This window comes from Rhamphochromis longiceps, linkage group LG7, assembly GCF_057381845.1.
Source record: "Rhamphochromis longiceps isolate RC_006_pf linkage group LG7, R_longiceps_female_GT1.1, whole genome shotgun sequence".
Taxonomy (NCBI): domain Eukaryota; kingdom Metazoa; phylum Chordata; class Actinopteri; order Cichliformes; family Cichlidae; genus Rhamphochromis; species Rhamphochromis longiceps.
Genome location: NC_140563.1, coordinates 52,852,077 through 52,876,038, shown reverse-complemented (window position 1 = coordinate 52,876,038; position 23,962 = coordinate 52,852,077). Strand labels below are relative to the sequence as shown.

At 38.0% G+C, this 23,962-nt stretch overlaps 1 protein-coding gene across 1 annotated transcript in view; it reads left to right on the top strand.

Annotated features, from left to right (window-relative positions):
- The window catches only part of lamc3 (laminin, gamma 3), a 177,628-nt gene that overhangs the window by 56,152 nt on the left and 97,514 nt on the right, over window positions 1-23,962 (top strand). Inside the window, exons 6-9 of the mRNA XM_085414267.1 lie at window positions 665-782; window positions 5,233-5,331; window positions 6,131-6,267; window positions 6,610-6,729. Coding sequence (XP_085270393.1) covers window positions 665-782; window positions 5,233-5,331; window positions 6,131-6,267; window positions 6,610-6,729 — 474 coding nt within the window. The remainder of the gene's footprint in view (window positions 1-664; window positions 783-5,232; window positions 5,332-6,130; window positions 6,268-6,609; window positions 6,730-23,962) is intronic.

Genomic DNA, 23,962 nt, shown 5'->3' with positions numbered 1-23,962 from the left:
ATTAATGGCACTGCATTAATATTTTCTACGTCCCATCAGCTCACCAAACTTGCCTAGGAGTAGAATCTTTTTCAATTTATAATTCATTCAATCTCATCTTAGTTATCATTGCCTTAGCTTCCACGATGATCATTAAGGAAATCCATGGATTTACTCACCCATGCGGGTGTAAATTGATCCAGTTGACTCACTGAACATTATCAATGAAAAGACTCATTGCTCATTAAGCAAGGCCTAACTTTAGGTGGAGGAGCATTAGTGGTGGTGGAGCACAAATTATGTTTGTGCTTCACCCATCATCAGAGAATGAGAGAGAAAAGTGAACAAAAAACATTAACTATCTTTTCCTCTTCATATAAATAGTGTGCGGTGAAGGCACAGAGCTGTTGGAGTCCATTATATTGATCAAAGGTTATAGCAGACTCCATCAGGCTTCCCTTTTTCTCTTCTTTCTGCCCCAGATGGCCTTTTTTCTCCATTAACTAAAGCTTCACTATATCGGCTACAGTGTAGAAGCAAGGTTATATACTTCTCTTCCAGGAACAGAAATTCAAAACAAATGTTCATTATTTATAGATAGAAAGATAGATAGATATTTATAGAAAATACTCATAATTCTTGTCCAACACTATGATTACATTTTTCTTTATTTGAACCCTTCCAGGATCTGTGAGTCTACAATGTGATGTAGAAGGAAGGTGTGCTTGTCGGGAAGGTGTGACAGGAGAAAAGTGTAACACATGCCAGGCTGGCTTTCACTCGATAGGCCCCGGTGGCTGCAGGTGAGCAACATACATATAGTAATATATACAGTATACATGCATTCATTTTATGTTAGTGAACACAAGGCTCACTGACATTACATTTCATACAGCTTTCCTGTTTTATAGATGTGACACCTAACTTCCCAAAGCCTGAATTTATCAAACTGCAAAGCAGGACAAAAGGATTCAAATTTCTCGACGTGACACTACTGTGAATTATTGACCTTATCAGCAAGTACCAGGATGTGCCAAACACAATGTCAAACTGCTAACAAGCATTGTAACAAGCAAGCCACCAAGTGCAGTGTTATTTTCCACATGGATAAAATTCATTTCAGTTTTATTAAGCTTTTTATTTCAGGGTGTCACGTATATTCATCATGCACAATATTAGTTACGCCAATGTGATTTTTTTGCTTTATGTATGTTCGGAGTCCACTGAATTACTTCATGGTTATCCCCTTTTATGGAAGTGTGCAGAAGTTGTCTGACTTCTATCAAGAAAACCTCATATTATTTTTGTCTACATTACACAAATGCATTGTTTCCTGTCTAGCTATATTTTAAAGTTTTTGTTTTCAAAGTATCTTTTACTATTTTTGTTCAGTTTCACTCTTCCCATTAGTGCCCTATTCAGCCACCACAAGCAGTTATATCCAGCACAGAAGCTCAGATAAATCCATGGCACACAACCTACTAAATACCAAACTGTGAACAAACCAACATGTTCTAAACCCCAACTCATCACACAGTGACACAAGTCAAAAAATCTTTTTCACGTTTATCAGAAGACAGCAAGCATCAGTGTATTTTGTAAGAAGCTGAGATATATTATGTGGTGCCGGGCCATTTAGTGCCCTGTATGTAAATCCTAAAATCTACTGAAAGCCAGTGTAAAGACTATCTTAGCATGCTTGCTAGAATGTGTTAATAGTCTGGCTGCAGAATTTTGTACTGTATAGCTTGGAAGCACAAAAGACATGGTTTGTCCAAGCTGGTCAACACACATGATAAATGCAATGACACAAATGCTTGAAAAAAAATTTTTTATAGTTCAGTTGAGTAGACCATATGTCGCAAATTAGGAATGTTACTTAAATGAAAGAATCAGGAAAGAAGCAACGATTTTATATGCAAGTCAAAGAATCAAATATTACACCATGGTTTCAAATGCTGGACTTGACCAAAGAGAAGTAAGAGCCTGACTGATTTTAGGAAATAGTTCAGGAGGAGCTATAATCATCTATCAGTCTTGTTGATATTTAAAGTAAGTTCATTATCAGAGAGCCAATCACTAACCTGGATTAAACACTGGACTAGAGTGCTATGGACTAGAGCCTATTCAGATGATGAGGCTTAAAAGATATATACAGCTGAATGTCATCGGCATAGAAACAATAAGAAACTTCATTAAAATTTAGGTAATAAATTACTTTAATTTTATTTATTTTAGATACCAAATATATTAGCACCAAAACTAAAAAATGCTAAAGGGATGTTTTCACAATATAAAGACAACAAGTCCAAGCATCACTCTGTGGCGAATAAGGAGTTAGACTCAGTTGGACACACAGTTAGTGAGTAGGTGGTGGACACAACTGCATTTAAGAAACAGATTTTCTTTTAGAACTGATGGAGAACAAAGAACTCACTGAAGAAATTTGTAAGATTTTTAGTTAAATGAAACAAAACATTTTTTCATGTTTAGTGCACAGTAAATATAACTAGTAGAAACACAAAGTCCTAAGACATTTCGCTCAGTTTGCTATCGACTTAGAATGCCAGATCTACTGTTTCTGCTCACCCTTTCTCAACCTCCTAAGACCCAAACTCTTTCACGGCATGCATTTTTAATTTATCTTTGATATTTGGGCTGATTGGGACCTGATGAATGTAAAAACAAAGAATTACCAGATTTTTTTAACCTAATTTTTGTTTTAAAGAAAAATGAGAGCCACATATGAGGATATTTGTTTAAAATTTCGATAGAACAGTAGCAGTATAATGTCCTCGTAAGTAGATATCAGGCCCTTGAAGAGCAAATTTGAGTATTTTTGTCTAAATAATCCAAAAGGTGATGTCCACATATGTGGACGCAGGTCCTAGGAGGTTAAAATAAGTTTGAATCAATTCCTTATTTTATTTGCTTATAACATGAAAATACATTGCCATAGGTCTATATCAACAGCTGAAATTTTTTTTAACTTCATTTCCTCCTACTCAACTTTAAATAATACATTTCCAAAGAAATGTTACCAGTATCATCAACTTTAAAAGGGAAAAGAAAAAGGCTGGTCTAATGTCTTGCCAAGTCATTGCAAACTTTTTGCATGAATTCCCTCCTACCGCATATGGTCGTTGTTCAGATTGGTGAGCCAGCAGTCCTGAATAGCAGAAACGAAAGATCTGGTGTTTGAAGTCCCCTTAGAACCGAGCAAGAGATCATGCAGTCTTCTTCATGTTGCCATGGTGACTGAATCCAGCCTTGCTGCCTTCAAAATCTTCAGAGAACAGCTTGAGCTGCAGCTAAAGCCAAGGAGAAACTTAGCCTGTAAAACTTTCTACTTTTCTCCAAAGGTAGTTGAGTGTCTTTATGTAGTTGGTAGCATTGATCTGGTTTTATCCAAATTCATCAATTCATGATTGACTCAAACATTTCCTCTTCTTTTTTTAACTGCCAGCAACTAGTTGACAATGAAGAGTTGTTCATGATAAATAAATAATTTAATAATTACACTTTTACTCTTTATTGATCATGATTTGTTTAGCTTTAATGTGTTAACTGTATGCATTACTAATGCATTAAGTAAAATATTATTATAATGTGTTTTACTAAGCTCTGATTTTAAGTTTCAGTATACTAGAGCTCATTGGGTCAGACCGAGTTTAAGATACAGACTTGCTTTCAACCTGTTTTACTGGGAGTGGGTTCAGTCAGACTTTTTTTCCAACGTTTATTGGAACGTGAAGATGCACTGACCAGCTGCATACATTTTTATGATGAAAAGCGCATTTCAACTTTGTCTGAACTGAGAGCCTCATACTAAGTATGAGTGCACATGAGCCTGCATGTAAATTTATAGGAAGGTGTATCTATGTGTGTGTGTGCACAACTGTGTGTTTGTGTGTGTAGGTGCGTCTGTGTGTGTGTGTTGTATGTTGTAAAATTCATATTCATAAGAAGTCTATCCGAGCTCTCCCTGACCCCCTTCTATCTGCCGGGGGAATGCTAAGTTGCGATAGTGTTGAAAGGCATATCAATGAATGTTTGGTGTTAATATTATTTCTTCTACCTGGATACTATGACAACAGGCTGTGGGATGACTGTTAAGCAAAAGAATAGATATTGAGCTTTAGCCTCATTCATTTGACTTTATAGCTTCTACAGTAAGCATTTCTTTATGAAAAATTAAGCTATGCCTCAAAATGCTAAATTTAAACAGAATAGCTTCCCCAGTTCTACAGAACTTTTTAACACCATTCAGCTATTTGTTTTGGTTATCTATAACCGATAAAGCTAATGCAAACAAGAACTGATAAAGCCACTGTAAAGCAAAAAGCAGTGCAAATATCAGCTAAATTAGAGGGAAATTTAAAGGAATAGATATTTTCCCCAAGAGCTGGTGGAGACCAAACTAGAGCTTAAAGCAAATGATCCAGATAGCCATTTGTGTAGGTTGTATCTCAGCTAACAAAAAGTCTGTAAATGCAGGTTTAAAAGTAGGCTTGATCAAGAGAATATTAAACCTCCCTTTCTAAAGATTACATACCAAAACGGTACATTAATATCTGCAATTGTTTCCCTTAGATGATATTGACATGCACAAACACAAACACACACACTCACACGAACAAACACACAGCACTTTCTCTCATTCGTGCTGAAAACTCAGGCTATTGAGTTGATGCGTGAATTACCCAGACCACTAGAGCAGAAACAACTAGAGGCTGCTTGCCTTGGGATAATTGAGTTATTGTAATTGCACCTCATTAAAAATAGATCCTGTGTTTCAATCTCAAACAAAAAGTAACCAGTCAATAAATGTGATCAAACAAAATCTGACAAAAATCCAACACGCTGCTGATCCATATACTTACACTTACTTGCTTTTTAATTGAGGTCGTTTTACGCAGCCTTCAAATTTCAGATTTGGGTGTTGATGATTTGCTATGAAGAACATTTTGTACTTTTGAAAATGACTTTGTGGTGATGGCAGAAACACTGTGAAGGCCCAGGTTCAAGTTTTAAGACAAGAACCCGTGTTGTTAATATCTACTTGAGCGTGACACCCTGTGGTTTTTCAGAGCTGAACATCTGCTGTCTTGAAAGTGAGGAAACCGACATCAGGGATGTCTTCACATCAAATTGTCCTCATCTCAGTGTTTCCTGCCCATTTTCTTTTTCTGCTTCTCTTTTATACATGCGTGCTAAATGCAGTAGATTAAACTATTTTCTATTTTTCTGCAGGCCATGTGAATGTGACCTCAGTGGCAGTGTGGGTGACTGCTCTGCTCTGGATGGACGCTGTTACTGTAAGCAAAATGTGGAGGGACAGAACTGCAACAGGTTGGTTATTGTGCTGTTGTTTGTTTCCCAGATAAAGAACAAACAAGCCAACTGTAAAGGTCTTTTACAATAAAACATCCAAACATTATGTAATATACCTATGTTTGGTCTCTTTTTAGCATCGCTTTTGAAAAAAAATCATTTTCATTATCGCTCCTAAGGGGAAAATAACTTTGCAAATTTCATTCCCAGTCGGCTGGTGCAGCAGAAACAGAGGGCTTAAGAACAATTTGATTCAGACTTGCTTGAACATTTTTAAGCTATCTGTCATTTTAACAACTAAAGCAGTGCAAGCGACCGTTAAACTGTGTCAATAGTCTCTGCTTCTCCCTTTCTGCTTCTATCTTGCTCCTGTGGGATAGAGGATCAAACAGATAACCTCACTATGACATTAGCAATACACACAGCCCCAGGTCTCCAACTATTGAATAATTCTGTACTCCCTGTTTGTTGACTTTTTGGCTGATTTCACGGGTGGTTGAGCAAGCTCCTCTCCTGTGTAATGTGACTAGTGTAGTGGCTGATTTTTAGCGGTGTTCCTGTCCCACCCACATGGCAGCAAGTGCCTGCAGGTCAGGGTGCTAGCAGCTGAGCTCCATTCTTCTTCTTAAAACGCCGCAATGTGTGCAGCGACTTGCGCCCAAACTGCTGAACTGAAAAAAAGCTTAAATAGATAGTGAATATAACAGTGCAGCATGGATGTGGTAAGGAGCTGTAATCAGGTGTGACTAAAGCTTCTGCATGTTAATGACTTTTTTTATGCACGGGGATGTGTGTGTGTGCGTTTGTGTACCTGCAGATGCAAGCCAGGATTTTTCAATCTCCAGCAAATAAACCCAGCAGGCTGCCAACCGTGCTTCTGCTATGGCCACTCGCTGGCCTGCTCCTCGTCCAATCACTATGCTGCTGTCAACATCACTTCTGACTTCGTTGAAGGTATTGTCTTCCCAGCCATTAATGAGGTTTCCCTGTTGCCTTGGGAGCTTTATTACTGAGCCAAAATTAACGAGACCAGCGATGTTTACTTTGTTCTCCCTGACCCTCTGTCCTCACTCCATTTTCAGCATTTGGCTCTGTGCTGAGCTCTCAGGAACAAAGCTGTTTTTTTCTCTTCTTTTATTTTTTAGATAACAAAAAATGAAAGAAAGACAGAAAACATACATAAACATACATTGCAACCTACACAAAGCTGTTTGGACAGATAACCCCTGTAAGAATAAACATACAAACTCTTTGTGAACATGAATATTTAGCAGATGCGATGTCTTTCACCTCCAGATCAAGAAGGCTGGTTGGGAGAGTTTTCTGGAGGGCTGGACTACCCCCTGCTGTGGAAGGAAGGTGAAGTCTACCTGCTGCCTCTTACAGAAGAGGACACTGGCTTCTACAAAGCCCCCGGTGAGTCGGCAAGAAAAATAATAGAGATTTGAACGAATCCACAAGCTCAGATTGTTGTTGTTACCGCAGTCTCAACAGGTGGGCTGCATCCCCCAGGGAGATATTTAAGCTTCGCTGAAATAGATTTTATTCGTTATTAGTGATAAAACAGCCCCAGCTGTTGTTCTTCAAAACAAATATGTAAATGATATTAGTAAAGTATCTGTAATATCCATAGCTTGTTCCTATTGTTCGTTAGTGAGATTAATCAGGATTTTTTTGGCAGCGGGTCACGCGGTGGTTATTCTGTCACCGCTTTTACCAATCCCTTATCAGAGCCATTAGAAGATAAGGGAATAAGCTGGCCCTGCCACAGGACTTAGGGCCCATTTCTATCAGCTGTGCCAGGAGCAAAGGCCTGATGGAATTGGATGTCTTGGCCATGCTGGAGAAGCAACAAAGTGAAAATTGGCTTGGTTTCTTCTTGTCTCCACTAAGTCGCTTCTAAGCATCAAATCCCCCCCCCCCCCCCCCCCCCCCCAGCCTCTAGCCACTGTGCAGTCCGCAGCCCGAAGCAAAACAGGAGCAATCCCATTAACTCTGCACCCTGGAGGTTTAATGCCCAAAACGGGCGATCACAGGGAACGACTCCATTTGGAGGCGTCTTTTTTTAGGAAGATGAAAAACTCACAGCTGAAAGACGATGTGACAAGGCCTAGTGGTCGGGCATAATTTATATAATGTCATTATAAATGCATTAGTAAGTTATGGATGCTCAAATGTGCGCGCGTGTGGTGACATGTCCTGACACATGCATTATGATTGCTTATATGCCCAAGCATATGCATATATATATGTATATATATATATGTATATGTGTGTGTTTGTGTGTGTGTGTGTGCGTGTGTAATTAGAAATTAACATAGTTAATAATGTTTTGAAAAGTTCATTTCTTGTTCACACACTCTATATTGACGCCTCTGTAGTCCACAGCACTCAGATTAGTGGCCCCCACTGGCCAACAGCAGCTTTGTGACAGCCTGCTTATCTACTTTGTGCAGTACTTGTTTATGTTGTCTCTCCACATAATAAATGCACACATCTATTGCTTTACCATCCCCATTAATGATCTAATTTTCTCCCCTCTTTTTTTCATATTTGTGCATGTGTACAGTTTTTTTTTTTTTTAAAGATTAGACCAGAGCAGCAGCTTTGGAAGATTCTCTCACATGGTTTCTCCTCTTCTTTTATTTTTTTTAAATTTGTATTTTGTGCTGAAATCCCTCTCCAGTGTTCGTCACCAAAGAATGAGATAATTCTGAGTGATAACTCCTCCTCGAACATCATGCAAAACACAATTTCTGTGATTGCCGCAAATGTATTTGTCACCGTAGTTTGCTTTCGCCTTGAGCTGTCACTTGAGGGACGGGATTCAATCATCTGTTATTTTATTGAACTGGTAAAGCAAGGGAGTGGCACGTTTTGGGGGATCTTCATGGCTCATTCTGCTCCAGAAATATCAGCCATAGCTAGGAGAAGGACAGGGCGTCACAGATATTTCCTTAATAGTGTTTAACAAGGAGTTGCTGGCCAGGCTGGCAGCCTTTTTAGACACTATGTGAAACGAAAAAGGGAGAAAGAATCTCAGTCGAGTTTCCTGAATTCCCCATGACAATCAAACAATCACTTACACCAGCTGGGCTGTCAGAATTGTTCCTTCTTCTGCGCTGTGTGAAGATCTATTTTTTTTTCTTTTTCATTTTTGCTCACATCTCAAATTGTCCTCCCTTCTATTTTCCTTTCAAAGCTAGTCTGTCAAGTAGTAAATTAATATACGTGGGCATTTACGAACGAGTATTTGTGTATGTACTTGAGGACGCTGTTTCTCTGAAGCATTGCCACTTCCCCTCCTTCCGATCCTGGACATCTGCTTGACAGTTGACACAGGCTGAGTTCAAGTCCCCGCGGTGACTCAACAGACGGAACGCTCGAGTGTGGCTGCCAGGAACTATCACAGACAAACATGAAGTACCACCCTAAACAGTTGCTTTGACCTGCCTCCAGCAACTGTGGTCACCACTTGAATCTGCTGGACAGTAACGGCGGTTCTCTTGGCTGAGCACTGTTTCATGCTGAAGGGGACATCATCTAACATAAGTCCTTGCAGCCATGGGTTGGAGAAGCTTGCAGTGTGGATTTGAGTATATGCACCACATGCCAACCTGCTAAGCCTTAAGCAGGGGAGAAGTGGGGGGGGGAGTGAATTTTAATGCAATAATGTCTAGCAGAAGGGAGGCGAGCAGCATATAGTTGATGAGTGAAAGGGAGAGAAAGAAGATCCGTGATATCAGCCCCAGGCTACCTGTCAGTCTGACTCAAGCTGCATGTGGCAGCTAAGGGCCTCACACAGCCTGAGCACTACCTGCAACTAAGTCTGCATGTAATTCAGTCTAGTGGCCTCATCATCTGGAAGGGTATACAAAAACAGAAGGGAGATGCAGCAAATGTAAATCGGGGAGTGCAGTGCAAACATGGAAAAGGGAGTAATGAGAATAAAAATAAAACTGAGGTGAAGAGAAACAGAGCAGAAGCAAAAGTCAGCCAATTTAGACTGAGTGATTGAGTGAGACAGTTCAATATGCTTGAAATAAACTGATAACGTCTAAAGACATCCTGACAGGCAATATTTCAGGCTCTGCAAAAAAATCTGTGCCCTCTTGGAGTTTCTTTAGTCTTGACCACAGGCAGTAAATAAAAGATGGTTGTGAGCATTGAGCAATCACCTGGTGGTTTAATGTCTGTTGTTGTTTTCTGGGGTTTTTTGGGTGTGTGTGTGTGTGGGGGTGGGGTGGGGGGGGGGTGTTTAGTTTTAATCTAGCAGATATGACCACTGCTGAGCTTTGCTAGCGCTGGCTAGGTACTTTTGTTAGTAGGGCACATTCTTAATTCACTGATAATAAATCCCATGCTAATTGTGGCGTGAAGAAATCAGAACTGCTTATAAAAGTACTTGCTGGGAAAACTAACCAGCCAGCTCCTTACACAAAATGACAGCCATCTGTCACTCAGACTGGTTACCTTTCCTAACTTTATGCCTTAAATGGATAATTTCTTTAGAAAGTCACTTCCCCGTGCAGTCATGAAGGAGGGAAAGAGCTATAAAGACCCAAGCTGTTTTTTTATACCAGGCTGTAAACGTGTTTATTTCTGCTGTATTTCTGCCAGGAATTGAATCACTTTTGCAGCCGGCCTCAAGTGGCCATTTGAGCAACTGCAGTTTTTGGCACTTGGTGTTGGAATCACTTTAAAATTGGAGGTTGATCTTGGCAAAAATATTATTACATGTGAGTCTCTTCTTATTGGTGTTAACACACCATTGATAACTTTCCAAAGCTTTCCCCATAAACCTCATATATCATTCACTGTGGACTTCCTGGATCTTCTCACTTGCAGTGTACCTGTAATGTTCTGCCCACACAAACACACTGCCCTGCAGTTATACTTTTGGTGTAAACACTCTAATAAAAGAACAGCATGTCAGAATTCCTCTTAGAAAAGTTCTGTGTGGGTTTCACAAGAGCCCTCAGAGCTAACACAAGTAATCTGAGTAGATCACAGGTTCACGCTGCTTCACACTCCACTGTGTCCTCTTCTCTGAAGTATATGAAGCAGCTGTAATTCTTAAAAACTGTAAAACAGAAAATAGTCTGCTCTTAGCCTTTATAGCATCTTTAAACTTCATCACTTTTACAAAGCGTATTGCATGTGTTTTGCATTTACTCACACGCACACTAATGGCAGCAGAGCTGCCATTAATTACACACGGACATCTGCATATGAATATACTAGAGATGGCACGATACCACTTTTTTATGTCCGATACAGATATCATAAATTTGGATATCTGCCGATACCGATATGAATCCGATATAGTGTGTTTTTTAATCAATAAAACTTTTTTTTAAATATCTTGCTGCATTTTGTATAAGTTCATATTCAAGTTTAAATAAACAACACTAAAGCTATTCTGTTATACCTGTGTGTAAAAAAATACACTGCACCCAAAATATTTCATAGTTCAGCAATACTGATCAATCTAATCAACTTAAACCTGCACCATCCTCCCTATTTTGGTATTTTAAAGAGTACTTAGCGGAAATATTAAGCAACCTAACTGATAGGGTTGCAAACTCCCAGCAAAATAAAAAAATAGGGAACCACCCCCCACCCTCCACCTCATGATGCTTAATCGACGTAATCAACTTTAGTTTGATGCAGTGTGAAAAAAATGCACAGAAATAAATTATTTTTCAAAAATAATTAAATAGATTCAACATCTTTCTTCAACAGAATTGCAGACTGCACAGATGGTACCTTCCCAAAAGAAAAAGTAGTATAGCTTACTACGGTATATTAAACTTAACAGTTACTATATAAGTAATGGACTTCTATACATTTTACATCAGATTAAGACTTTGGGTGTAAGATTCAGATAATTATTTATTAAAAGCTAGACATTTTAAATGAGAATAAGAAAGAAAAGTATGTCTTTGTGCCCCCTTTTCCCAGTTCATGCCCCATCGGCCCCCCTGGCTAAACTTTGCTAGATCCGCCCCTGCACAGTTACCAGCCGTCAGCTGCGTAGAAAAAGATCCTGGTGTAGAAAGTAATATTAAATAAATTCTAACAACAGCTTATCAAGGTTAAACGTGCTGCTGTTATTCAGCCGCTGGTTTCCTCCTTCTGGTGCAAAGTGGGCCAAAAACAAAGAAGAGAGACGGACTCACGACAGAAAAGCCGATCAGCTGATCATTGATCAGTTTCACTATTGAAGTAGCAGCAGGAGAGGGAGGGAGAGAGAAGAGGCCGTCTCTCCATATATCGGTTGTTAAGTTTAACGTGGGAATGCTTTACAAACATTCAGAGATGAACTTACACACTTGCTTTACTTCTCTCTGGGATAACTTCCTGGAGATGAAATGCTGGTTTGGTAGCTACGCTACAAATACACACAGCCGCTCTATCACGTGCTGCATACTGCTCCAACATGCTACTGTTATGAGCCGAGTTACGCCGTGTTGCAAGTTTTGTGAGGTGCTTTTTTGATATTTAATGGATCAGATTACATTTTTTATTTCTCTCCGAAATCCGATCCAGTAATTTACGTCAGTATCGGACCGATACTGATACGTAATATCGGATCGGTCCATCTCTAGAATATACATCATCTCTAGGCATGGGACTTTTGGTTCTGGAAGCCATCTTTGGTTGCATGTTGTTAAATATCTCAATGTGGATAGCAGGAATGAAATCTTGAAACCATACAGTGCCATTTGATCACATGTAATTTTTTTATTAGCCATTTAAAAGCATATCTAAATTTTTTTTAACAATGACCAAAAGACATAATAGAAACTTTGAGGAGAGGTATACACTTGATACAATAGAAACCCCCCAAAAAGTTAGCAGACCAGTCAATGTTTTTTCAAAGTGGGGATTTTGTGGGTCCACATAGCAGACCAAGAACCAAACTGCAAAACCTCTCTCTGCCACCTGAGCCACAGTCCCCTAGTACAGCAGTCCCCAATCTTTTTTTGCGCCACGGACCAGTTTATGACCAACAATATTTTCACGGACTGGTCTTTAAGGTCTCGCAGATAAATACAACAAAATAAAACCAGTACCGGTACAAAAAAAAAAAGGAAAATGTATTCATAACACACGAGAAAAGACCCAGGGAAACCAAGTTAATGATAGATTTAAAAAAATAGCGATAACCATATATTTCACATCCGAGACTTAACTCCCCATATGGAAAAGAAATAGTAAAAACTTATATGATTTACTCTGGAAAGTGGCCACTTTCTCATTACTTTCATTGTTTTAGTAAGCATCCAAAACATACAAGTTTCATTTATATAATTTTTCAAGGGATCTTATATCTGTTTTCACTCTTGTATGCTTTTCATACAAGTTTCACACAAGACAGATACAAACTTTATAAGATTTATATATATCTTTTCCATATGGGTCTCGCTGCCCGGTATCAAACGACTATCGGTCCGTGGCCCAGGGGTTGGGGACCGCTGCCCTAGTATATTTCTCTTATATACAATTGCTCTTTGTGCTTCTGTATTTCATGTGTAGTACACTAGTCTGCATGTGCTTACTTTCTGTGATGTGTTTTGCTTTATCAGTCAGCTTGGTTATGAATAAAATCTTCCTTCCTTTCCTGGAATCACGTTTCTATTGCAGCTACCATGGGACCATAGAGTGCCTGCAGGCGGTGCAGTTTAGTGTCAGACTTTTAGAGTCCTGAGAGTATTGAACCTGTTTAAAAGTTTAAGGTTTGTCCATCCAGCCTTTGCCGTCAGATTGCCTGCATGGTGGTCGATGTTAGAGCCTTAGTGGGACTCCGGTTTGTGTGAGGCAGCAGTGATTTAATTGAAATGGAGCTGATTTAATTTGGTTGGAGCAAAGTCTAAATCCTCTGATTGATTGGGAACTGCTTCTCCATTCCCCAAAAGTTATACGGGCATCTATCACTTGTTGTGATGGCAGCTTTATGTGTTTCTGGCACAGTGTCAAAGGTGGCACAGTGAGCGGACTTCAGATCATTCTGACAGACTCATAGAAACAAAATGGAGATCAAGTGGCTCAAACTGCAGCTCTGGTTTCTTTTTGCTGCTTTTGTTGTTGTTCATTCAAATGCACGCATCATTTATTTGCAATGACCCAGGGCTGCAGCTATTATTTTTATTAGCAATTTCTCTGTTGATATATTTCACTGTTGATAGTTTTGTCCTTCAGCTTCCAGAGTCCAAGATGACATCTTAAAATATCTTGTCCGAAACACAGTGATATTTGCTGCACAATGATAAACAGAGAACACCAACCAATTGGAGAAGCTCAGTGAATGCTTGGTATTTTTTTGCCGTACTTTTTGACATTTTAGGAAATGCATTTAATCATTTTCTTGCCAAGATTTGGATGAGAAATTTGATGGTACTATTGTTTTGTCTCTACAAAGCCACCAACAGCTCATAGACAGTCAGTGGTTCAACTTAACAAAAGGCGCACTGGGAGTCTCACTCCAACCTGGCATCTCTTCAGAGGTTATGAAAATTGCACCTTGAAAACCAATGAGTTAAGAGAGCATATTTTGCATGTTTAATGTGGAAGGCCCCATGCCCTGAAACGGTTTTTTTCCTGAATTCACCTGGTTTTTCTGACACAAACCAAATTAAATCTACTCGTTTTTACACCTCATTATATCTGAAAGTAAAACAAGCAAGATATAAGTTATTTTAATTTAGAGTGAGTCATTAGTGTAAGAGACTTTGAGGTTCATTCACCCTCTTTTTTGCTTTAAACAAAAAAAGAGGCTAATACACTTATCAGTACATTAATTCTTATGAGCAAATGTTGAAAAAATAACATGATCATGAAGCTGTTTTATTTAAAAAAAAATAACTTAAGGGCAGGTCTATCGTCTACAATCTGTTAACTAATATCATGTGTCCATAAGTAAAGTGTGGGTGCTTGAAAAGTCCCTCCTTTTCTTTTTCCTAACCTCTTTTCCTCAACCTCGATGAAAACAACATTGAGGTGAAGGAAAGGTGAGTAGAACTGGTAAAAATTAGCAAAACAGAAGAGAGGTGCACTGAGAATGTGAACGACCTTCACTCGTCTCACAGTAATTTCCTCTGATTAGTAAGTCTGTCCAATAGCCTATAACATTCAATACATCTTATTTTCTAATATTTACCTGCTGTTATCCAGTGTAACTCTTTTTCACCGCCCTGTTTAGGATTTCTGTGACTGCATTAAAATTCTCTCTATCCATCACTTATCGCAGCTGACCTCAAATAAAAACGAAATTATGATAATCCTAAAGGCTGCAGTACAGCAAAGGACATTCATGCAAACTGATTATACAGAACCTTAAACACACTTTAATCACTTAATAGAGCTCATAATCTTCTGCTGGGAGGTTAAGAGGCAGTTGTTAAAACCTCAAAATATATCTGCAGGTAATGGCATGAAATGGAAAAGGTAGTTACAGTTAACATTTACATACACTTTGTTTATTATGTTGATTGTTTTCATGAATTATCAGGTGGTCCTTTGTTATGAATTATGGAACTGACTTTTCTCCTCCCTTTTAATAAAGCATGGTCCCAGGTCTCCTCTGCTAAAGGAAGCAGTAAAAGAAGCATTGAAGCTTCGTTTACTTAGTATTTGGATACTTCGAGGTCACCTCTATCAGTTGGGAACTTCTGTGATTTCTATAATCACTGCTATAGAAGACTTAAAGGTATGAAAATCACTAATAAATATATTAGAGATTTGCTGCTGAGTGTCAGGTGGGTGCATAGTGGGATACTAGCTGTTATTAGGCCACTAAATTGGACCTCTATTATTTATTTTTCTATTTATCACTTATCCAGAAAATTTTATAACTAGCCATATGGTTAGTTATACTAGCAACCCATCCAAGAAATCTTTTACCCGGTTTTAGTGAGTTAAATAATAATATTTCATTTTACATTGCATTGCACTAACTATCTGTTTCTGTGATATAAAAAATACTATAATATATACTATGCAGCATGCTAATCAAGCTGGCTTTTGCTAATAACTTAGCACAAGGATGAATGTCGGATTTGGGAAGAGGTATAAAAGACTAATAATTTATGTGGTGGACTGTATATTTATATTTTTTATTCTTTGAAAACCAGCTGTTGTCAGCTGACCTGTACTGATGCCACCTTGAGGTTTTCTGGTCTTTTAACCAAATACATTCTACAATACAGGCAGATGTTACATGAGACATCTAGGCTGCTTTCCGAACTCCAGGCAATGTAAAACTAATATAAAGGTGGAATTTGGCAAGTTTTACTAAAGATATAATACCAAAGTTTTTCTAGAAGAAATTCCTAGCATAACTGGAAACCTTGGCAGTTTTTTAGAAAAATACTCTACATTAGCTTTAGTTTTAATGGTCAGTGAGACATGATGAACTCTATATGTATAGAGTATCTGGTGTAATCTGATAGAAATTTCTTCAATTTGCTGATCGTTCCCATAAAATACGTTTTTAATTCTTCGAATGGCATCTCTCACTTTTATATGTACCAAACTGAGCAGTGACCATGGATGTAACAGTCTGTTGTGTACCAGTTCAACATAATCCATCCATTAGCCTTCTCTTTCTGACCTTTGAAGAATGTAAAATTACTATCATTTAATTTGTTTTCCAAGCTCTTCATAAGTAGAGCTTGCTAGATGCTGAAATACTGCAATCACAACTTTACTGACATTTTTATGAGAGAATGACAAGGATGAAATGCGAACAGTAGGTGGAACCATGTGGTGACTTAATGGTCTCTGTGGGAGCAGCTAAAAGGTCTCCTATGCTGCAGAACACAAAATTGAACTTGCTTGAGTTTCTTATGCCTTAAAATTGTTATTTTACTTAATAACTTGTTCGTTGAAAGCATTCCAAAATATCAGCAGCTAAAATGCTAAATTAAAGCTTTAAAACTGGATTTCACTAACTAGTGGGTAAAATCTATTTTTGTATATACAGTAATGTTTTGTATCATGAACTGTACAGAATAGCACAACATCACCCAGTTATTTTTGATGGCAAATCCAAAACCTGATTACTTTACAATCCTTATTTTATGTTTTGGAAATTACATGTCCCATTTTCTTTCTTTCTTTCTTTCTTTCTTTCTTTCTTTCTTTCTTTCTTTCTTTCTTTCTTTCTTTCTTTCTTTCTATATAATGTGAATTTAGGTACTAAGCCCATATATACATTACAAGAGTCTTTGCTGAGTTAAAACTTCAAAGAGGAAGGAAGACTTTTTTTTTTAAAAATAAATGTATGTATGTTTGTTTTTATCCCATTTTCTGAAGTAACTTTTTACTTTGTTACCTATTTTTAGTGGTAACTTGCTGATTTATTTGGGACTGAAGTTGATTGAGTAATCAATTTTTCATGAAGTAGAAAAGCAAGTTGCACATGAATACAGCACGCTGCACTATTTACTTATTTGTTACATTTTTAAATCCTCCCCAATTTCTCATGTGAGATGATGAATGAATATAAATCCTTGGAAATACACAGACTGCAAATCACACTTACGCATGAATAATCCTTTCATTGTTTTTTCTATAGTGATTCATTACTTTGGAGATTGGCCTGCAAGTGGGGCTATTCTTCGATGGTCTATTAGGATTGTGAGTAATTATCCCTTGGTTCCTCAGTTCCTTACAGACAGAGAGAGAACTCCCGGGAACCACATGACGTAAATCAAACCCCCAGCAGAATAATAGCCAACAAGCTACATCTGAAAACGAAGCCCTCACCACCATAAGGGAGCACTTTAGGAGAGAATATTAGCTTAGTCACACAATAGTATTACTGGGCTCATTACCCACAGTTATGCACGGGATGTTCAGTATGTATTTCCTATTAATCATTTCAAAAGTAATAGTTCGGTGAGCACAAGTTTCTTACATTACTCATTACAGTGCATCACTACCCAAATGTTGGTAATAAACACTTGTCTGATTCCAAAATAAATTAGCTCTACCTGGACTGTTTTTACAGTGCAACAATGATCTGGTGCTGGTGGTGATACATTTTTGAGTCCTTGTTGTGTAGTGTTTGAGAGACTGACAGTCGAGGCAGAACCTTATAAAAGAGTTCATCTATGTCATCTCAAAGAGAAGATGGCAGAGATAATACATAAAGTTCCATTTTATTGAAATGCATCCATAGATATTGTTCAAGAACACATGAAGCTAAGTCAAAGATTTGTAAAACATCAGTCATGGTCGCAGCTAAAAATAAAACTGCTGTTAGAACAAAACAGTGTGAGGAATGACAGGAAATCTTACCACTCAGTTTGGCCATAGATTATCATCAACCCCACACCCAATGCTCTCCTTTGCACTGCAAAAGGGTCAAAATGGTGTGAATGGGACATCCGTCCCATCCAATTGTTACACTTCTCTCGCCTCTATGAACAGGCGTTACAAATAAAATCTATAATAGACAAATTTGTCTGCTCCATGTTTAGAAATTGTCAGAGCTCTGTTACCATTATTTTCTATAAGCATGTTTTACAATTACCTCAGATTTTGACAGATTAATTATTATGCAAGTGATGACTCACACAATGAAATAATGATCAGATGTTTTAGAGGGTAAAAACATTAATTAATTCATTTGTAGAAACACAATTAATTTTGACTAAGAGGATATACATGACCAAGAATGTTCAAACTGTATACAACTGACACAACTTTGACACAACAACGTCATTTGTTTTTACTGAGAGTCCTTGAGTAACTGTCTCCCTTTTTTTCTTTTACCCTTTCCCTTACAGTGATGTACAATAGCAGAATGTTCTTTGGTAGAAAACTAATAGGACTACAGCGTTAGAGACACAAATAAGTCCACTCTCATTTAGTCAAATTGTTAATCTAAAAAAAAAAGTCACCCACCCTGGCTTACACAATGTCAAAAAACTTGTCATTTTGGTAATTGCCACCATTTATTCCACGAAATAAAAGCTTAATTTTGACACATGAATTAGAGGCTTTTGGTGAGGTACAACCCATCACTGGTTAACAAAAGTGGTCAGACAAAAAGTGCCAAAGCAATTGTTAAAACAGTAAAACAAGTTTTGAAAAATGTAGTTTATGCTGTGATCATTTTTTCTGTTTAGCTTTACTAACAGCTCAGATAGTAGAAAATGTCACCCTGTATGAGAAAAAATATAAGCTATAGGGAAATTGTAACTTTGAACGTTGGTGCCCGCATAGCATGAGCAACACTGAATGCATAAACATGCTCTGTCTATTAAACAATGCTTTGTTACAGATTTATGTGAAACTAAATATATATATTTAGTCCTAACACCCCCACGTCCATGCTGATTTAATCTGTAGAAGGTAGGGGTGGGTTTTTATAATCGATTCATCGATTAAAATCGATTCTGGCTTGGATAACGTAAAATCGATTCATTAAAATCCTGAATCGATTTTTTAATATAAATTTATTTTGTCCGAAATGCCAGAATCTCTGGTGACATCTCACAAAATTTCAAGAACCACCAAACAGTAAATGAGAGCAGGTACAGGGATTCTGCACATAGACTTAAACACACAGCGCAACCCGCGGATCAGAATCAGTTAGATGTCGCCTTTCTCACAGTCGGGGCTGAAAGCCGACAGCTCGCTGATCCGGGTCCGCGCTTTGTGTTCACGCCGCTTTCTTCATTATTCGCTTGCTTGTTACGCACAAGTCTACTGTTGTTTACAGCGCTGTCGGCCGCTGTTTTTTTCCCTTTTACATTCTTCCGAAAAGAAAACCTCATTTCTGCTGTTCAATACTGAACAAATTTAAACTTTTTAATATTATTCAAAATGCAAAATGCTTAGCCGTGTGTCTAATAAAACCGCTGTAACGTCAGAGGTAATGTTCATTAATTAATGGTTTTCTTTCGTTTTTGATGTACTGCAGAATATTTTTATAAAATCCCAGGCCAGGAAAACCTTCATGTTTTTCTGTGTTTTATCCTCAGCTACTTTGACACAAAGGCATCTGCTGTGATGCTCACACCTTGGATAAAGTCTTGCGAGTGTCAGCTTCCTTTTTATAGATACAAAAATATGTAAATGTTCTGATCTGAATTATACTTCTGACTGTCAAAATTTCCCAGATTTAAATCGAATCGAATCGAATTAAATCGAATCGTGGATCGAATCGATTTGGGACCTTGTGAATCGGAATTGAATCGATTCTAGAAATCAGTGACGATACCCAGCCCTAGTAGAAGGTTTTTTTAAAAATGTATTTAATTAAAAATATAAATGAGCAAACGTTTACTAGAAATATAGCTGAAAACATGAAGCCTATAGAAAGGTAAGAAATTACTGACTGTACATCTAAACATATACAAATAAATACACAAAATAATGTTTCCCTTTTTTTGGCCGCATGTCTTAGGATACATTATTTGTGTATTAGTAGATGATCATTTCTTTCTTTCTTTTATAACCTTTGTGTTTTCTACTAAAATCTTTTGTGTTTACATCTTTAATAAAATAAATTTAGAAAAGAAAACTATATTAATTTATACCAGTAGAGAAGTTTTGACCAAGTAAATGCAACACCATTATATAGAGCACATTATGACAAGGCAGACAGCTACACATCTTGCTTGACTATCTATATTTTTATTGCTGCCAAACCTCCAGTCCACATGGACAGTCCTGAATTTGGAGTCGTTTGTTGTCTTATGATCTGCCAAATGAAAGCTGGAGCATTTTAGCCTGCAGCAAACTAATGCTAATAAAACTAGCTGTTGCCCCATGTGATCCATAAATCAGTGTTAAAGCTTTAAACAGAATTGTGTTTATCAACTGCTGTGAAATGCAGACTTGAATTATTTACCTTGCATCACCGCATCATGTGGAGGTGTTTCAGTCTTTGGGTCTAAACATCTTGGCCTTGCAATATTGGTCATTTTTTCTAATGGTTTAGATGTTTAGAAGGTGCTCTATGAAGGAATTAGTCTTTAATTGGTCAATGAGTTAGCTTAGCCTCTTTTCCTTCTTGACCTTGACCTGTTTTTTTAACAGTTAGGAACATCGATTGATTCTGAAATTACACTAAGACCTGCGACAGCTCATTTCAAAATGAGTACCGTAATTGTCGGGCTATAAGCCGCTACTTTTTGCACAAGCTTTGAACCCTGCGGCTTTTAGTCAGGTGCGGCTTTTCTATGGATTTTCCATGATTTTTGTGATATCGTAAGACGATTTGTTTTGTTTGTTCCGCTGTTGTACGGCACTACGTTGCCTGGCGGAAGGATCGGGGTTCAAGAGTGGTATGTTAGTCACATGTCCGTCCGCCAGGCAACGTAGTGCCGTACGAAGTAGCGCGAAAAACAAACTTCAAAGTAGCGCTACGCATTCAGCGGGAGGCGTGGATGACGAGCGGCGATAAACTTGCGAAAAGCAAGTTATGCCCAACTCCACCGGTGGATTCTGACAGCGTGGAAAAGTGCGAAAACATCCACGATCACCAACGGATTTTGAAGGGCTGGACTGCTGCATGATGGAGAGGAGGACACCGCCACGGCCCTTCTGAGGGTGTTCGACTCTGACACTGACAACGAGGATTTCTTTGGTTTTGAAAGTGACAACGAAGGAGAGAAGCGGAGAGTGGATGACGAAGCCATCCTGAGCCTGTTCGTTTCCGACATTGGAGAAGAGGACTTTGGTGGTTTTAGAGCGCAGGAAGAAGAGAAAGATGGTGAATGACTGACTTTTCTTCTTGTTAAAGCCGTGTCACTGCACCTGAGCCTAAAAGGTAGTCCGAATCTATTTTCCTGGTGTGCTGTAGGTTACTGTTATGTACTACATGTGCAAATATGTACCCATAACTTGTTTTTCAAAATATTAATAAAAGGGGTGTGTCTCCAAACAGCCATCTCTTTCCTGACAATTCCCTTTGTGCATATTCTCTTACATATGATAAGTCAACATTGAAACACCTGCGGCTTTTGGTCAGGTGCGGCTAATGTATGTACAAAACAGGATTTTCCCCTGATTTTAGCTTGTGCGGCTAATATTCAGGTGCGCTTTGTAGTCCGGGAAATACGGTAAATGTTTCGTCCTCAGCAGCTGCTTGTGAAACCACTTATCCTTGTTCTGATTCGCTGTGCCTGTTTCAATTGATTTTGATCTTGTGTTTACATGAATGATGCCTTATTAGACTTAGACGAGTGCTATTGATTGGTCGTGTAATTGAAGCCTTCTCCCTTTTATTACTGCCTGTTTTTCATTTCCCACAAATACTAATCCTACTGATAGGGATTAATACATATCAATAACACAGTGCCGATCCCTCGTTCATGCATTGTTGCAAAAAAGAAAAAAAAATGTTAGCAACTGTGATGGAAGTGTGATGCATTGGCTTGGTTTTTGAGCTTGGTTTCTTATGTGTGAAAGCTTGCAGCTTATTAGACATAATAGTCTGTCACTTCATGTTGGAAAAAAAATAATCCTTACATTAGAGTTACAAAAGTCTCACTGGAAAAGTTGCTGAAGCTACAGCATGACTACCTATATAAGAATCTGTTGTGTTATACATTTATTAAACATCATTTACTTGATGATAATTTGCATACTGTGATAAAAGAAGAAACACGGTCCAGACCAAATCGAAATAATAATTAAGCTTCATTTTATTAAAGCAATAGTGTATAACAGTACTTAACCAAGGCACTTTAACAAATCGTCAGGTAATTGCGAGCAGCACTGGTGAAAAGCAACACTTCAAGTCACAGTGCAAAAAGGCAGGTGAGAGAGAGGTCAAGTAAAAACCATCGATTAACACGCTTGTGGACGTCACAGCGAGGGCAAGCTGCACATGTAAGGGCACAGCCCAGATAATAAAAGCCAGCTCCTGGTTGAGCAGATATTAGATGATAAGACAGGTGAATTGTTCTGAGTGACGCCAGAGGCCCCTCGCAAGCAAAACGATTCTTTCAAGTCCACAGCCCTCTCAACCCCCAAAAGAGTTCAGGATGTACTTCACACACCATTACGCTCAAAAACAAGATGGCAATCAAGCGTGCAACCTGTCAGTTTTGCCCACTCACTCATCCAGGTATTGTAGAGAACGGCAGCTTGCTTTATTTCTGTTTTTTTTTTTTTTCTTTAAATAGAAATTGTTATAATTTGTGCATTTTTAGAGCAAAACTGTACAGGATCTATACAATGGCTTGGGCTTTTTACATTTTTCAAATCTGCATAATGAGGAAGTGGAAGATTTTTGCCTATTTTTATACATCAGAAGCGTATAACTCTTGTGTGATGTTCTTTTGGCCAGTTTTGGGTGGTAGCGGTAGTGGGGGGTATCTTGTGGTAGCTAAAAAGCTTTGAAGTCCTGTTATATGAGGAGCCAAAGCCTAGAGGGTGGGTAATTACACGCAGATTCCTGCAGTGCTCCACGTGATCTCAAAAAGCTTGTACTCCACTGCCCTCATGAACACACACATCAACTCAAAGTGAAAGGAACTGGCAGATTCTTTGAAAAGCACAAAAACAATTAATCCTACTTCCAAAAACACCATGCTTATACACAAAAGTTTAGCTCTATATTTACTACATTGATGGCACAGAGCTGACTCAGACTCCAGTAATAAAACTCCATCCATGCATCTTTCTAACATCCACACAGTAAAATTCGGAGTGTTAAAATAACACTTAAAGAGTTAAATTTAACACTGGTCCCGAGTCTATTTGGTCCCATTCGGAATTGGTGTTAAATCAACTCTTTCTATAGTGTTAAAATTTTAGAGTAAAATTAACTCTAAATAGAGTAAAAATTTAACACTGAGTAACACCGCAGAGTGTTAAATGAACCTAACACTACTAGTAGTGTCATATTATTTACTCTAACATAGTGATAAATTAACTCTATTTGAGTAAAATTCCACTGATTTCTAACACTGAATTGAGTTATTTCAAGTTAACACTGGGGGTTCAAATAACTCTGATGAGAGTTGATGTTACTCTATACTGTGTTATTCATACACTTTTTCTTGTGAAAAATTAGCTCTCATAGAGTAAAATTTTAAATTAATTTTACACCAAGTAGTGTTACTAAAACTCTTCCTCTTCCAGCATGAAAACCTGGTTTCTAATAATGCTTTAAAATATAAAACAAGTAAGCAAAAACCACAACTAGATAATACGTTTAACGGCTTTATTTTGATGTCAGGCTCAAAATATTAAAACATCTCATGTAGTGTACATAAAACACTACACACACAAAAACAGTCATAAAACACTTTAAAACAATGAATTTAGTTCGGCATAAAATGACAATATGGAACCACATACAGGGAGGAATCAGAAGTGCCATACTTCATTTGAAGATCAAATGGTTTGAAGTAACACAGCTCTTTTATGTTCAACACCTTCAGCACCATATTGGGGTGCATTCTGACCTTAAATGCATGATAATGGTCATCAAAACACAGGGTTTCCATCAGTTTTCCACAGAGCAATGCAATGTCATCTTTCACAACAATACTTTTGATCTTATAAAACACTGGAATCTCAGACACTACCTCTGTACAGATGATAAAGTCAGGGCGGTACTCTGTACCATGATGTTTTATCCACTTAGCTGAAAAAACAGGGTAATGTATCATGAAGT